The 17,141-nt window shown below is 45.9% G+C and overlaps 1 protein-coding gene across 1 annotated transcript in view; it reads left to right on the plus strand.

The window, feature by feature from the left end:
- The window catches only part of CACNA1B (calcium voltage-gated channel subunit alpha1 B), a 260,232-nt gene that overhangs the window by 115,616 nt on the left and 127,475 nt on the right, over positions 1-17,141 (plus strand). The window contains exon 8 of the mRNA XM_090121688.1: positions 5,151-5,254. Within this exon, the coding sequence (XP_089977814.1) occupies positions 5,151-5,254 (104 nt within the window). The remainder of the gene's footprint in view (positions 1-5,150; positions 5,255-17,141) is intronic.

Genomic DNA, 17,141 nt, shown 5'->3' on the forward strand with positions numbered 1-17,141 from the left:
GTGAGAAATCAGATGAAAGGTAAATAAAGTTCATCTCTCAAAGACAGCCGAGAGTTTCTCCCAAAGCAAAAGCACTTATCTAAGGGAAGATTGCACTTTAATTGCCCCAAATAAGCCAGGGTCTGCCATTGGTTGAATTAAAGTGAGTGAACTCTAGACGTACTTCACATTTTGATTAAAATCCTAGTAGGGAGCTGAGGTCTGTTTCAGCTTGGGCTGTATCTGTCAAATTAGATCTCTTCTTTATTGAACCCTGCTTTGGAAACTTTTTCCAAAGGTTTCTATGCTGGTCCATTAATTGCTTGTCTTTCACATCAACAGAATATGCTGAGAGATGGACAAAGATTGTCTTCCTTGGGGAGATGAGACAATTGCCTCCAGGTTGTAGTTCCTTTCTAAAGTGGCTGAGAAAAGAAAGGTGTAAGTAGCAGAATGGGTCCTTGTTTAGAAAAGGCAGATATTTTCCTCTTCTACTGGCATTTAAAAGGGCTGTGGGCAGTGCAGGGTGATGTCAGCTCTTTTGCTTGCACCAGCTCCGGACTGCACATCCCTCAGCTCTTAGATTCACCCAGACCATGGCTTCATGTTCACTTTGCTGGCTCTTGGTAGATGTAGCACATGCCCAGATGTGTGGGAATCCCCCAGTTATCTCCTACGTGAAATACAGATTTAAGTCCTGTGTTTCAGAATATAGATGTGTTCTGTCATGTAGCTGGAGGAGTGTGGGAATGTGTGGGCAGCTGTGCTGTCTGCTTAGAGAGATTTGGGGGATTGTTCTTTGTTTGACTTGCTCTAATTTTCTGTCTGTAAATCTCCTGAAGCCTCAGGTTTGCCATCTGCTGAACAGAGGCAGGAGCTCCCCTGTTCCCAAGGCTGTGTGTAAACCACATTTCACGTCATGTTTGTTGGGATTCCAGAACCAGGAACCCATCACTGATTTAAATTCTGGAGTGTACCCGAAGAAGGACAGTGAGAGGTCTGGATCACAAGCTTATGAGGAACAACTGAAGGAACTGGAATGGATCAGTATGGATAAGAGGAGGCTCAGGGAAGACATTATTGCTCTCTCCAACTGCCTGAAAGGAGGTTGGGGCGAGGTGGATTCAATCCTCTGCTCCCATTTAATAGTGATAAGATGAGAGGCAATGGCCTTAAGTTGCTCCAGGGGAGGTTCAGGTTGGGTATTAGGAAACATTTCTTCTTCAGAAGAGTGGTGAGAAACTGGCACAGGCTGCTCAGGGAGTGGGGGAGTCACTGTCTCTGGAGATGTTCCAGATCTGTGGAGATGCAGCACTGATGAGGGACATGCTGGAAATAAGTTTATGGTTGGACTTCATGATTTTAGAGGTCTTTTCCAACCTTAATGATTCTATGACTTTAAGCAATCCTAATGAAAAAGCACAGGCTTCCCTTCCTTGGTGCTTCAGGTCTCTTTCTGCAGAGGCTATGACAGTTTTCCCAATTCTAGTGGGAGCACTACTGGCAACAAAGTGCTATGGAGGGCTTCTTCTACCAAATTCAGCATTTATTACCTTTGATCAGCCCTGTCTGAAGTCAGGGTTAGGCTGGAGGGCTGCGAGTCCTTGGTGATGCCCCAGCCATAAAATCATAGAATCGTTAAGGTTGGAAAATACTACAAAGACAAAGTCCAACCATCAGCTCATCCCCACCATGCTTACTAAACCATGTTCCTCAGTGCCACGTCCACTCTTTTCTTGAACACCTCCAAGGATGGAGATTCCACCATCTCCTTAGGCAGCCTGTAACGTGGGGAGCACGGAGCCAGAATTAGGGTCTCCAGAGCACTAACTGTTGGGGTGGGATGGGCTGGAAAAGTGATGGCTGAGCAAGGCTCTGCTGGCATCTGTTGGCTGGGAAGTCCCTGTGCATGGGGATGGGATGGGGCTGGCTGGGGTAGAGCTGCTGCAATGGCAAGGAGCTTCAGAGACACGAAAAACTCATCTTGGTGTTTTGCCTCTGTGTGTGTGTGTGTGTCCTGGGAGGCAGGGTTATGGCCAGGACTGGAAAAAGGAAGGCAAAAGGTAATAGAAGTGCATTTCTGCTCTCAACAGCTCCTTGCGAGCAATAGTGATTATTTCAAAACATTCCCTTAAATGAATTAATAGTTAGACACAGTTATGCCATCTTGTTAGCATAAAGAGGCACTGGCCCAACTGTCTGTATTAGTGCTGGCCTTCCCCTGCTGTCAGACAGGTTGCATGAGGCCTGGCTGTGGGAAGCACCTCGTGCTTGGCTGGAGTACACTCTGTTCTCTTGGCTTTATTGGGAGCTCAGGGCATTAATCTCCCTGCTTGACAGAAATCTTTTAGCTCCTGCGTTTGTTACAGATGACAATGTTCATCCACTGATCTTTGCTGAGAGGTGGCCGTGGGGTGGCTGCTTGAGGATGCTGTCCGTCTGCTTGCTGCTGCATGACAGGGAGAAGAAAGCTCCCAGATTAATGCTAAGGTTGTCCTTTGGCACCCAGCTGTGACCTGGGCTCTCCAGTTGTGCTTTGGGCTCTGGGGTGGCCAATGCAACAGAGTCACATGGAGGAGCCTAGAGAATTGCAAGGGTGGGTTTAGGTCAGGCTTGTAGAAAACAGAGAGGTGAAAGATGGGAAACATCTGTGAGGGTGCATTTGGCTGCTCATGCTGGGTGAGAAGCAGCTTACAGATGAGCAGAGGTTGGGCATAGGAAGCTGTGGCTGCTGGGCTCACTGGGAAAAGCACTTGAGTGGCTGGACTGTTTTTACAGGCTTCAGGTGCCTGAGGATCAGATCGCTGCATCCCTGTTTCTACCATGACCCTACACTGTCCCTTATCCTTCCTGTACCTCAGTTTCCCACTGTGCAGCACATCTCCTTCTGGAATTGGATGCTGCCAAGCTTAATGGACACGAGCTATTCATGCCTGTGCCCAGGGCACTCCTGCAGCAAGGCTTCACTTTGCTTTGGACACTATTGAGGTGCTGCTGGTGAAAGCTGTGGGTGAGCAACAAGGGAGCCCTCTTGCAAGCTGGTGCTTTATCCTGATGTAATTGTGGCACATTGCTACATGTATTTTGTTTCTACTTCTTCCCTGTTGGGTTAGGCCTGCAGTTAGGATCAAGTGGCACTGACAGTCAGCCAGGCATTGCTCTGGCAAAATGTGTCAGCTGGAACATTAAAATTGATTTTGTCTTTTGGCACATTCTACTTAATGAGCAAGTCTGGAGCTGGGCCACAGCCCAAGCCTCAGCTGCTGTTTGCAGGGAGGTGCCTGCAGGATTTTTCCTGGAGGAGAAAAGGATGGCTTTCCTGTCAGCTCCCAGGTTTCATTCACTGAAGCATCTCACCGTGGCAGAGCTGCTGCCACAAACTCTGCTTGGGTTCAAGTGTGTTTAGCAGCACTGAGAAAGACACTGCTTGTCTGTGAAGGCTCTGCTTTCATGGGAGGAGATTTTTGCTCACCTTTCTGCTGATGTTTTGTTCTCTGGGTTGTTCTGGATCACTACATGAGAGAGAAGTGACAGAGCAAGGCTCTGCCCTGCCCCGAGCATCAGGCAGTCTAGCAGGAGCTCAGAGCAGGGTGGTTAATTAGCTGTATTTCAGCACATTTCATTTTAAGGGCTTTGATCGTGGCATGGAATTGTGGATCTGTCGCCAAGTTTGGGCTTCAAATGAATAAATAAATGATAAACGATCATTTGGCAGCAATGAACCTGCTGCACTCCCTTTGCATGTTTATGTGGTTTCTCTTCTCCCATCTGTTCCCTTCTTCCAGCTCTTCCTTTTGAGTTTCAGCCCCCTTTGACTGGCCGATGGCAGCTCCCAGCCTTGCTGTGCAATGGGTGCCATGAGGGCTGCCACCACGGTCAGCAAAATGAGAATGGAGGCTGGGCTGTGATGACAACTATTGGAAAAGGCATTAAAATCCCTGTAAGGAGATAACAGGCTGAACAGAGTTTTCCTGCCTTTCTGCTCTCGTTTTCTCTTTGTTTCTCTGTCTCACAGTGGTTTTGCCTTTGGCAGGGCTGGTAGGTGGCTGGGTTGGTTAGTCCCTGCTCCTCTTGGGTGACCAACTCACATAGGTATTTCTGAAGATGTTAGCTGTTTGGAGAAAGGCTGGTCATTCATTTGATCTGGAAAAGATTCCTCGAGGAAGGATTTGTGCACTGTATTAGAAACAACTCAGAAGGTATTGATTTGCATCAGTGGTATGAGTTATTACCTGCACAAAACGTGATGACTTTGGTCACCCGTGTCACGGGTGCACTCTACTCATGCAAAGACTTTGGGATGGCATTCAGCACACACAGCTGGATTAGCTCCTGCCTGCATCTAAACTGGCTGGATGGGTAGGTCATGCTATTCTGTGCCCACTGCAGGAAAAGGCAGGAGCAGCAGAAATGTATTTGGGTCTCTGTATTTCTCCCCCTTCTCCCTCACGTTCTCTGATTGCTGCATTTTTCACTCACAAGAGCAGAATTTGCATTTTTCTCAGTATGCCATGTGGCATTTTACTTTTCAGCAGCTCCTTAAAGAGCTCCCTTGTGCTTGGTGAATGCAGAAACTGTCACAAACACAACCACCCTTCCCTCCCTCTAATCTGGGCTGCTGCTTACTCAGGGAGCTTCAGACAGAGCTTTGATGACAATTCCAAGGTGCTGAGCAAGCAGCTGTGGCATTGCAGTCGCTCTGAAGATGCCTTGTTTTCTTGCAGACTCCTTGTCTTTTGCTCCATGTGTGCAGACCCTGGGCACGGTGCCATGCAGCCTGGTTTAGTGGAAGGCTGTGGTTCCTTCCCATGCTTCAGATACTGCACTGATGCTCAGCGTGAGGGAACACAGAGTGGTGGGTAGGGACGAGGATGCTGTAGAAGGTACACAGAGTTAGGGTGCTAAAATTTGCAACGATCAATTTTGGCCCCTTCCAGAGTTAGAGATGAACCCTCGTGCTGGAGCTGAGAGTAAATTTGTGGTGCAGGCAGTGGTTCAATGCACTTGCAGTTGCATTGCAACTGGTTGCCATAGCTAACTGATGTATCGATTATACACATCCCCATGGAAATCTGAAGGGAATCACCAGTGCCTCCTGCTCTGCAATTTATGGTATTTTGTTTCTGAGGCTCATTAAAATTTATTTATCTCTCTCTTCTCTTGGTTTCCAGACAAACGATGCTGCAGGAAATACTTGGAACTGGCTTTACTTCATCCCTCTCATCATCATCGGTTCTTTCTTCATGCTCAACTTGGTGCTGGGCGTCCTATCAGGGTAAGACACTAACAGCTTCTTTGTCTCTACCTGGATACCAAAAGGAACAATGTATTGGTTTTAGCACTGTGGAGAGGATGAAGGTAAAAAAGAGCAGATGAGTGATCTGTCACCCTGTACCCTGTCCCCATCTGCACATTTCATACCCTGCCCTTCCCTTGCTGTGGTTGGTTTCTGTGACACTATAGGGCCATAGGTCACAGGATGAGCTGGTTAGAAATCTTTTGTTGAGATGATAAACTGAGACAGAGGAGGTTTAGTTTAGGTATTAGGAGGAAGTTTTTCACTCAGGGTGGTGAGGCACTGGAACAGGTTGCCCAAGGAGGCTGTGGATGCCCCATCCCTGCAGGCATTCAAGGCCAGGCTGGATGTGGCTCTGGGCAGCCTGGGCTGCTGGTTGGTGACCTGCACACAGCAGGGGGTTGGAACTGGATGAGCATGGTGCTCCTTTTCAACCCAGGCCATTCTATGATTCTGAATCCAGACATGTTAAGTGATCTCCCTCTAATTACACCAACTTGGGCCTGTTCTGCTGCTGCTGCTGCTGCTTGCTCTTGAGCTGCCTTGAAAATCAGTGTTCACACTGCATTTGGTGCAGCATGGGGAAATAAGAAGCTCAAACAAAAGCTAATTAAAAGATATCAGTTTAATTTTTTTTTAATAAACTCATGCAGTTTAAGGCAGTGTCTGGATTTTAGGAACATCCTGGTCTCTTGATACTCAAATTCCAGGGGTCAGCCAAGGATTCAGCATTTGCTGGCCACGAGTGTTGGGTTTGGGCCATTGTGGAGATCAGGCTGCCAGGTTTGAAGCCTAGCTGGAACGCCCCCAGCGTCTGTGGAAATTTGATCTGCATTTAACAACCTGACTCATCTTAATGATTTGTGAGCTCTTAGACTGTGGCACCTCATTTTGCACACAATTTCTTCTTTGCTCATCCAGGTGATCTCAATTATGAAAGTCTGTAAAGATATAGATTTATTTCTGTCTCTTGGCAGCTGAAGAAGAGAGAAAAGAGTTAATGTTGTTAACTGATAAATGCCTTTTGGTGCTGCACGTTTGCTCTTTAAGTTACTAGAGACAGAAAATCGTTTTCCAAAGAATAGATTCGTGCTTAAGTTCAGTATTTTGTTAGAGATCCTCATCCTCAGTGCATGAGCTGAGGTGAGGAGCAGGAAGCAGCAAGGCAGTTCTGTTTGAGGATGAGGATATATGCTGTCTAACAAGACGAGGTCATGGAAAAGGCTGAGTGGTCCAACACATTGATTCTTTGGTCCAGCAATAGTGGCCATGATCAGTGGAAGCCACTGAATCAAAGCATTTCCTCAGACATCCTGTCATATCAGATGCTCTGTAAAGGAGAGCCTGGTGGCTCTGTGTTTTTTACATGTGTTTTAAAGCAAGAACCAGAGGCAGGGCTGAGTGTGGTTCATTGGGTAGTTTATCTTTTCTGTTCCACGGTGGGGTCAGCCCACATAGGCTGAAATCGATGCTTGTGATTTAAAACAAAGCGTGGAAGCCTGCAGGCTCCTGTTCCTTCATCTGATTCAAGAGTGTTTGGTGACTGAAAGATGGGGACCTCGGACTGGCTCTCCTGAAAGGCTCTTGTTGCTTGGGGCAAGATATAAATATTATATGAATGTGTATCTTCTGAAGGGGATGGAAAGCAAGGAGGCAGTCCTGCTTGTCTAGTTTCCCTTTGCTAGTCGTAAGGATAACGATATTTTCTTTGCAGAGGGAAGTTTCTGAATTCTATTCTGTGTCACAGTTCGATGTCCTTGGGTTGAATAATTCCTGGGGAGAGACTGAAGAAAATAAACCGTGCAGCGCAGGTGTTGACCACATTGCTCAGCAGGCTCCTGGTGGGCTTGCAGCTATGGAGCAATGAAGAAAAACCTGTGTGTGCTGGAATGGCCCAGAGAGGGAAAGACCTTCTGAAGGCCCAGGCTGTTGTCGTATTTACTAACAGAAAGCCCCAGACAGCACTTCAGAAAAATCCGCGTTTTAGCTGGAGGTTATTCTTTGCACAAGTCTCTGTGCGTGGTTTTGATCACTGAAGGAGAGCTACAGAGAAGGGGTTGTTGGTGAATGCATGTTGACTTTCACAGGTAGAGTTTCACTCAAGGGCGTAACGCAATCCCCATTACAGCAACAGCATCAGCTGGTGGATCCTGCAGAGGGGACCCTCAGCAATGTCCCACCTTCTTTCTATAAAAGAAAGTTAATTTATCGTTTGGGCTTCCACAGAGGGTCCACAGTCCAGGTGATCTCAGCGTTTGCTCTCTTGCTGCTTATTTTCATGATCTGAGCACCTCACAGCCTTTGGATGGCACAGTGCTCTGCCCTCTGCCCTCTCTGCACTTTACAAAGGGAGCAGTGGGGTGCAAAGAGAGGGCCAGGATTAGATCACTAGTTTCACAGGCTCTTTCGAGATCTTTGTTACTGTTGATTTTTCAGTCTTTTGCCATATTCATAGAATCATTAAGGTTGGAAAAGACCTCTAAGATCATCAAGTCCAATCATCAACTCGTTGCCACCATGCCCTCAGTGCCACGTCTTCATGGTTCTTCAATACCTCCTGGGACAATGATTTTACCACTTCCCTCTGCTGCCTATTCCAGTGCCTGACCATGAGTATCCATCGTCAGAATTAAAGAGTTAATCTTCAGTATGCCACTGTACTTTGGAAAGCCACAGAAAAGTCTTTTACCAGAGCGTTTTTCATTGTCCTTGGTTTTGAGTCATTTTGTCTCACGTGTTTGTGCTCCGTGCTGGACAATAAGGAAGGCACGTTTCTGAAGTAGGTATGTGGACACTACAGGATGGCAATGTGAATAAGCTGAAATGACAACAGAGTTATTGAGCTTCATGCTGACGTTAGATTATACAGAATTTTTCCATAACTCTTAATGGAATTTTCTGCCTTTCTGTAGCTGTTTATGAAACCAGGTCAACAATGGGCAGATACCACCTCCTAAGGTGGGCTTAGCTCCTGGGTTTATCTGTTTGAGCAGTGGAGATAGATTGGCCTGGTTGGGATCCTGAGCCTCCTCTGCTAGCAAAACATGGCAGCGTTTGCAATGCAAATGTTACAGGAGAGATGATACCTGTTTTAAAGTAAGGAGCAAACAACCTTTCCCCTCTGTTGCTGCTTTTGGAATTATGATAAATGCAAAGACAGGGAAGTGGCAGGGAGATTGGAAATATGTAAGTCTTAGTAAAAACTTGGTATAAAAATAACCCCAAATCTCAGGCCACAGATGAGATGTCAAAATCCTCTGAGTACATGGCTAAAGAGGTAATTAAAACAATGTGGACGTTATCATTCAGATTAAATGAAACTCCTTCTGCTGTACAGAGTGTCCTCCTCCAGCATGCTGATCAAAGCCCTGCTGGTGCTCTTGTCATCAGCTAGTATTTAAGCACCTTCCGAAAAGGTGCTCTCTGCCCTTCTATTCCTTTCCTATTCCTGACAAAAGCTCTGTAGCTACTGCTGGCACAGCTTGGCTTTCCTTGTGCCACCAAATACTGAGATATCCCCAACGGTCCTAGGATATGGGGTGCAGAGATTTTGGGAACATTATTTTTCTGATGGTGCAGTAAGAGTGCTGGGTTCTCCTGTATCTGTACAGGATGTGTTGAGGTGGATAACATGTCATGTCTGCCCACCACAGTCCTTAAGATGGATATCTGCCTTGGGAAATAGGGAAATTGGTAGCTATTTCCTCCCCCTGGCCAGGCTGGGGGTCATGAACATGAGTGTGCTTTTCTCAACCTATGGACGTGGAAGGATGTACAGTTGTCCCTGTGTATTGTGGTGGTCACACATATGTACAAGTGAACTGCAGCTCAGACAACTCCGACAATCCTGTCTTGCTTGCAAAAGATGTGGGGCTCCAGCAGGAGCACAGCATCCAGCTTGTAGTGTCGTAGAGGTAATACAGCTTTGTGTTGCTTGTTGGGACTTTTCCTCTGTACTTCTCACTGTGTATTCTCCCAGCTTTCCATTTTCACTCTCTGGTGCTTGTTTGATCTCTCTGTGAACTGATAAAATTCAACTGCCCCGAGGAGATCAATGGAGCAGGAGAAACGAGGTTAATTTTTTCTGGAGCAGCACTTGATGAATGGTATGGCTGATTTGTGGGAAGGCTGGGGCTGTGTGGGGCCAGGAGAGCCCAGGGGGTGGTGGTGGAATCACCATCCCTGGAGGTGTTCCAGAACCATGGAGATGTGGCACTGGGGGACATGGTCAGTGGGCATGGTGGGGGTGGGTTGGGGTTGGACTTGGTGATCTTAGAGGTCTTTTCCAACCTGAATAATTCCAAGATTCTAGCAAGATTTGACCTTGGATACCTTTTACTTTTCCCCAAAGCACAAAGTTGTTTGCTGTCTTTGATTGCTCTGTGATGATCCTGATTTTTTTTTTAATTGAACCCTGCATGTGGCCCTATGGTTTCCAGTGAGGAGAAAATAAAATCTCCCTTGAAGTAGGGAAGTCCTGACCAATGCTCATTCATTTGTATGCCTTTGCATTGATTTCTTACTATCAGGCATCTGGTGGCTCTTCCCATCCATCTCCATAAGCACCATTATCTTCCCAATGGTTTCCCTTTCTTTGCAGTGACTTGAAAAGCTGTTTTTCTCATCCTGATGCTGTTCCCCTCTCAGCCCAGATATGGGCTGAAGGGATTACAGAGTTTCCTACTGCTTGGGTTGAATTGGACACTAATTTTACCTGGCAATGAGCTGAATGATTCTGGACAATGCATTTGTTACTGTTTTGATGCTTTGGATTACACAATGCAAAGAGGATAAATGTTATCATGGGATGCTGTGATGGAAACAATTTGATTTATTTCAAGTCTAAGTGCTTTCTGGCACTGTTTCCCACAGCAGTGAGGAGTGATGTGGGTGATGAGACAGTGGGAGCACCATTGGGAGAGGGCAGCCTGCTGGGGATGATGCCTTGGAATACTGAGTCCGTGCCTTGTTAGTGTGAAAAATGCTGCTTGTCACATCCTCAGATATTTATGGTGAAGCCTGAGGTGTTTCCAGAGCGGCCAATAAAGAGTAATGATCTTTCCTGAGGTTTACTCATCTGGCTACCATGACCAAAGTGTGGAGTGGCACGCTTTGCCAGTTTGCATCTTCCCTGCTGAAGTATTGCCTTCGTGTTGTTCAGACCTGCTCTGACCCGTGATGTGCAGCAATGGCCTCGTGCTGTATGAGACCACCTGCTGTAAGAATGGCAGGGAGATGTTTTCAATGGTTGTAGCATCTTTGTAACAGCAGGAGCCTGGCGAGGGACATGGCCACAGACCGTGCAGGCACCTTGCAGGTGAAATGAGGGTCAGGTAAATGGTGCTTTCACTCTTCCTTGCTGCCCACTGCTCTGAGCAGTCTGCAATGAGATGATGCTCTGGGGGTGGTCATGTTGAACGCTATCTTGTGTTCAGGTCTCCCTAGGGGACATCTGCTTCCACATCTGACAGCAGTGCCTGGGGTTGCTGAGACCTTGTGGCTGTTGGAGCAGCTCGAGGGGAAGAAGCACAGCCCTGTTTGAACCCCGTTGAACTGGCTGTCCTGATGACTTGCTCTGCTGGGTTTTGTGACACTTTTTCCCAGCCTGAGGAATTTTGCCAGATTGAGATCGTAAAACTTCAGCCTGCAAGATGTGCAGAGGCTGGAGGAGAATGAGGCTGATTAATTTGTCATAATGGCAAAGTGTTCTTCTGTCCTCCTTCTATCTCATTACAAAGACAATCGTTCATTTTCCCTGAAAATTTGTTCCAAGTCTGCTGTTACCTGCTGCGATCTGACTTTGGCTGCTGTTAACTATTTACATTGGAAGAGCTATCCTTAAAAGATACGGAACTGCCTGCTTTCTTGTAGTTTATTCTTTCTCCAACCTGTGTTTAAAAGGGATGAGAATTGACAGGACAAATGGGTTGATGGTTGGACTAGATGATCTTGCTGGTCATCTGGGGGTCTGTTCCAACTCAGGATATTTTATGACTGTTTTACAGGACACAGCTTCATCATTAAGCACCAAACCCTTATTTTCAGGGACCAGAGCCTGCACTTGGACTCCAAAGCCACCGTTTATCACCTGCAGCCTAGTTTTTTAGGCCCAGAGTCTGATTTTAGAGCCCAAGGCATTATTTTTAGGGTAAAAATCCTCCTCTTGGGGGCCCATGGTTTTCCCTGACAGGGCAAATCCCCCCTTTTTAGTGTTCAAAGCCTCATTCTAGGGGTCAAGGCCTCATTTTAGGTCCAACATCTCCTTTAATGGCCACCCCTCCCACCCCCCTCGTGAGGACCCAAAGCCTCGTTTTAGTGCTCAGAGCCTCCTTTCCCATGCCCAAAGCTACATGCCAAGAGGCAAAGCCTGATACGTAGGTCCCAAAGTCTCTTTTGGGAATCAAACTCCCATTTTGAGGAATCAAAGCATCACTTCAGAGTCCAGCCCCCAAACTGGATATTCCAAAGCCCCACTTTGAAACGTTCAAAGCCTCATATCAAACCATCCTTTGTAGAATACAAACCCTCTTTTCTCCACTCTAAGGCATGTTAATGGGGCACAGAACTGCTTTTTGATTACTAGAGATTACTTTAGGTGAGGTTGACATTTGGACTTGATGATCTCAAAGATCTTTTCCAAGTTAAATGATTCTGTTTCTGTGTTTACTTGTCTTTCTGTTATGCTGCAATGGAAATAAAAGCCTGTAAGATAGGAAAGACACCTAACAGACCAAAATTTGAATTGCCTGGGGACTGCTTTGACTGAGCTGGAGGCTTGAGCCACTGGTTCATCCAGCACATGCACTGAGCTGATACTATCTGTTGATACTATGAGATAAATGGTGTGTCCACATCCCCCCAACACCCACTGTTGCCTTGTTGGGGCTGGGTTTGCCCAACTTTAGCATTCACAGCACTTCAAATCAGGATAGGTGGAATCAAAGGGAAACTGGAATAAGCTGGATGTAATGACAGAAGGAAGGAAGCTGTATTGAAGGCTTCACCTCTGCACTTTTCTTTCTAGAAATACAAGGTGTATCCCATACCTGGCTTGCAATTGAAGCATTTTCCTCTGTGTTCAATGATAAAAGTGACTGTGAAGCCTCGCTCAGTGCTGAGAGATCAATCTCACCGTGATGTTTTCATCCTTTATCAGCTGGTTGAGGGGAAGATATTTTGTCCTCCTCTTAAGAACAATGAGAAGGAAGTAGCAGCAGCTCTGGCCATGCAGGATTGATTGAGCCAGTCCTTATCCCTAAGTGGGGGGATGTTACGATGGATGAACCAGTTCAATCAGGTGGGTCTGTAATGCTGGGGGGAGACAGGCATTCCTCCTCAAAATATTCCCGAGGTCATCTTCATTGGTTGTAGCCCCAGGTGAAATAGAAACAGATAACAATGGGTGTATTTGGGATTTAATGCAGCTGATGGGACAGTGTGAGGCAGCTGAGGGTCCTTACAATTTTATTGTCTTCAGCACTAAGAAACCCGAGTTCTACCCATTCTACTCTCCACCTCTTTTTTTAACATACTGGCACCCACCTCAGTGATTGCACTGAAGGGAACACTGGGTTCTCTTCTCCCCCACATCGTCCCCCCTGACTCCTGACCTCCTGTGTGCTGCCATAAGCAATTCATTCCCAGTGTCCATCTTGCTCCTGCCAGCTCTGACGTGCTCCCTTTCTTTCAGGACTCCTTCTGTGTCTTTGTCTCTCAATGTACAGGTTTGCAGTAGGTGAGATCAATGTTTAGCACTGCCAAGGCTTTATGTCCTTTGTTGTATAAACAGTTACAGTCATAAAGGTGTTGGGCTTTTTTTTTCTTTTCTGCATCCAGCAGAGACTTCCACTTAGAAAGGATTTACTGTTCTTCAGAAAGACAAAAGACAGAGATATGAACCTGCAGAACAAATTCGTTCCCTGGAGCGAGAATCTGCTTTTCTGTAGACACTTGGGTGCTGATGTGGTTAGTGAATGAAATGCTGGGGTTTTTAACCAGATCAGGCCCTGCTGAATCAAGCTGCAAGGGGCTTTGCAGGACTGTGTGGGTGAGGCAGGAAATTCAATCACAGGAGCCTTGCAGCACTGCAGGATGGCAGGAGCACAAGGAGTGGGCTCAGCAAGAATCTGCCCACCATGCTGTCATAACAAGCTTCACCCAAGTAGCAAAATCATAGAATTGTTAAGGTTGAAAAGGCCACTAAGATCAAATCCAACCGTCAGCCCATCTCCACCATACCACTAAATCATGCTGCTCAGTGCAACATATCCATTTTTCTTGAAAACGTAGATGGTGATTCCGCCACGTCCCTAGGCAGCATGTTCCAATACCTCACCACCCTGTCTGAGAAGAAATTTTTCCTAATATCCGACGTAAACCTCTCCTGCTGCAACTTTAAGCCATTACCTCTTGTCCTATCGAACCAAAGTAGGGGTTTGGTTGGATTGGGAAAAGGTAGCAAATCCCTTCATCACAAAGACCTGAGAATGACATCAAGAATTAACTGTAGTTCTGTCCCACAGTTGATTAACCAGAACAAATGGTAGGAAGTGGACATCCACACTTAAAAACCCCATTAAGTGTTTCTGCTTGCGTGTAGATTCTCTCTTCCCTTGTGCTTGGAGGTTATCCTAGGGGCTCTGGAGCATCTGGTGAATAAAGTACAGCCCCTGAGTGAGCAGAAGCACAAGAAATCTGGTTTTACTGAAAAAAAAAAAAAAATGCAGGTAGTTTCATGTCCATCTTATAAGTTTTATCAGCCAGCATGTTCATTTGTCAGCTGTCCTACAGGTGCATCTCTGGGTTCCTACTGTAGCATCCTATGGAAGTTTAGTTCAGCATTGTTCTTGTTGAAGGCTTACAGGCAGTTAGGTAGATAATTGGCACTGAATCTTTTTTTGAGGTTCTTTCCATGGTCTCTTCCCATCCGGATATTCCTTGAGTGGCACAAAACAACTGAGTTTGTGCAACTGCTTCTCCTCTGGCTTGCATCTCCTACAGTGATGCTCCTCCAACTTGCATGTCGAGCAGCCAGAGGAGTTGGTGTATTCCATCAGCTGTCTCTAGCTCGTCCCTCGCTGCTCCTGAGTGATGTGGGCTGTTTAACAGGCTGCTGTCAAATAACAAGTCAGTTCTTGGGCACTGTTCCATGTTCAAGTAACAAAGCTCACAAATTAAGCCTTCGGTCTTGGCCAATTTTCTTTCTCCACCTGGAGAATTCACTTTGGCCAGTGAGTGACTCAGGCAGTCAAACATCTGTAGGCCTGGCTAGTTCCTTAGCTAGCAAATCACCCATCTGAATTTCTCTGGCAGTTTTGGGGGCTCATGTCCCCTGGTGCCTCAGTTTTGCGCATTCCTTTGAAATACTTGGACTAGAGATGAAGCTGGTTCTTAAACTCTTTCTTTTGTTGTTCTAGACATAAAATTCTGAAGACTTTTTAAACTCCTTGCTGCGAATTCTTGTTGAAGTCCTCCTGAGATTTGTGCTCCTTTTTGCTTGCTCTGAACAGTGCTTTAGATTCAGTAGAGGAAGGCTTTTCTCTCAGCATAAGAGATGAGTTTTCATGAGATCATGTGTAGCTCAGTGGTTCTGTTCTGAATGAGGAGCTAATTACCTATGTCATTATTGTGAATCGCTAATCACCACCACTGTTAGAGCTAGCAATGACAGCAATGCTGTATCTTCTCTCTGTACCTCTCTCTTTTGAGTGGGAAGCTCTTCTGTCTTCTTTCTACTGGGAAAGCATGAATTACAGATGTTGAATGATGTGATTAGTCTTGCAGCAAGCCTGGGTGCATGCCACAAAACCCAAGACCAGGCAGCCTGTTGCACAGTACTCCAGTTCAGCTGTTGTATGGGAAAATTGAACAGAGGATGTAGATCAGGGTTTTTGTTTGTTTTCCTTTTCAATTGGTGTGACAGTGTTTTTCACTTAAGACTTGCATGGATAAATTATTTGTAAGAATGTCATTGGAGTATAATATTTTTATAGACCCTGATGGTTACTCATGAGTTGACCTTGTCTCTCTTGTGACTGGGAAACTCTCGAGTTTCCCTGAAGTGGCCATTCCAGTGCATATTTACATCATGATCTATTTCACTCTTCCTCCCACCAATGTGACAAGTAACAATCATTCATTTTCCTGGTGACTTTAAGCACCGACCATTCTTGAGAAGAAAAATGTGACACGTTGAGCTTGACTGGGATGGCATATGGTTTCCATGATGAATGCCCTTACGTTGATGTCTACTCCGGCTGTCTCTGTAGGATCAGTTATTCGCAACTGTCATGTTTTAACTAAAATGCACTGTAGTCATCAATCCAGGCAGATCTCATCTTCATCCTAAGCAGTGTCTCCTGATGCTGTGCTGTGTGTAGGAGTGCCAACCTTTCCAGTTCTCCACCTCCTAACGCCCATCCAGGCATTGCTGAAAGAGGAATGTTTTGGGGGACATTTTGGGGCACGTGGTAGCTGTTAAGAAGGACAAGAGTGGATAAATGTTATTTAATACTCTTCATTCCAGAATTAGTTGCTTTCATCAATGTCCTGGATGTAAAGCTGGGCAGGAGGCAGCCTATTTTCTGCTAAGATTTCCAAGAAAATTTGGGAGATTTTTTCATTTTTAAAGTCAGTGGCATAAATAGCAATTATGCTGGATAAAAAAGTAGATTTATTTATTGCTATGAAACATTCCTATGGGGTTTTCCAAGCTTCTGTTGGAACAGGCAGAAAACCTTCAGCTTAAGTATTTCTAGGTGAAATATGCCATTTTTATAATTTGTTCCCTTTTTCTTTGAAATCGTTCAGAAATTTTGACAAAAATCCCTCATTAAGAAATTCTGAGGTTTTTCCAGTTACTGCAGATGGGGAATATTTCAGTTCCTGAATGACAATGAATGCAGTGGAGGAGAGAGAAGTGTACTTTTACTAATGCATTTCATAAAAAAAAAATTTTTTGACAGATTCCAGCTTAGTCAAATCTTGTGAGGTAGGAGAAAGGTCCACGATGCTTTCCTCCACCAGGAAGACCATACCTCAGTACCCTTCAGTCTTCAACCTGCTAGAGCTCTGCTGTGCTCAGAAGGCAGTCAATGAGACCCGAAGTGTCTGGGTCTTCTCTTGAGAGCTGCTTTCCCAGCCCAGTACCAACCCCTGAGGAGGTCCGTGGCCCTGACAAGTGGGTGCTGAACCAGAAATGAGAACATTAAAAAGGAAAAGGGAGAAAATGGGCATCCCAGCTGTCGCATGCAGGTACCTGAGTCCCCAGGCAGATGTGCTGAACACTGAGGAGCAGCTAGCTGTCATTGCAGAGTGATGTTTCAGCTTCCTCCATTTCAAGGATGGGTCATGGGCAGTGGGAGACGGGAGAGGGGAATGAGGATCACATCAGGGGTAATTGCAGCTCTCACATCATGGCTGTAGAGGTGTGTGCTGCAGTGCTGAGCTGAGTTCTCTTGCAGTCCCCTTTTCCTTGGGTCAGTCCTGCCAAACTAAGCAGAAGTGTCAGCTTTGAAGGCTGAAATGTAGGCTGTGAATGTAAAGTTGGCTTTGGCACTTGCAGTTCCTTGTTCTCCATTCTTCCTCCTTCCTCCCATCTCCTGTTCCTTGTTAGATTCTAACTGAAAAGTATTTGTGGATAACAAACAGGTGATGAGGGGAGACTTCAGCAAAGAGCCAAGTGAAGTAAGGCTTGCAGGGAAAGACACAGCAGTGTTAAGATGTTAAATGGGACAAAGAGTAGGGCACTGGTATATGTGAGAGACAGAACCTCATTGAGGTTAACCATTTAGGTTAAGCTATTGTGGGATTCACTCCTGTAACTGCTCACTGGTGTGTGCTCAGAGCAGGGGATTGTAGGGGCTGG

The sequence above is a fragment of the Phasianus colchicus genome, chromosome 19 (assembly GCF_987193195.1).
Source record: "Phasianus colchicus chromosome 19, bPhaCol1.hap1.1, whole genome shotgun sequence".
Classification (NCBI taxonomy): Eukaryota; Metazoa; Chordata; class Aves; order Galliformes; family Phasianidae; genus Phasianus; species Phasianus colchicus.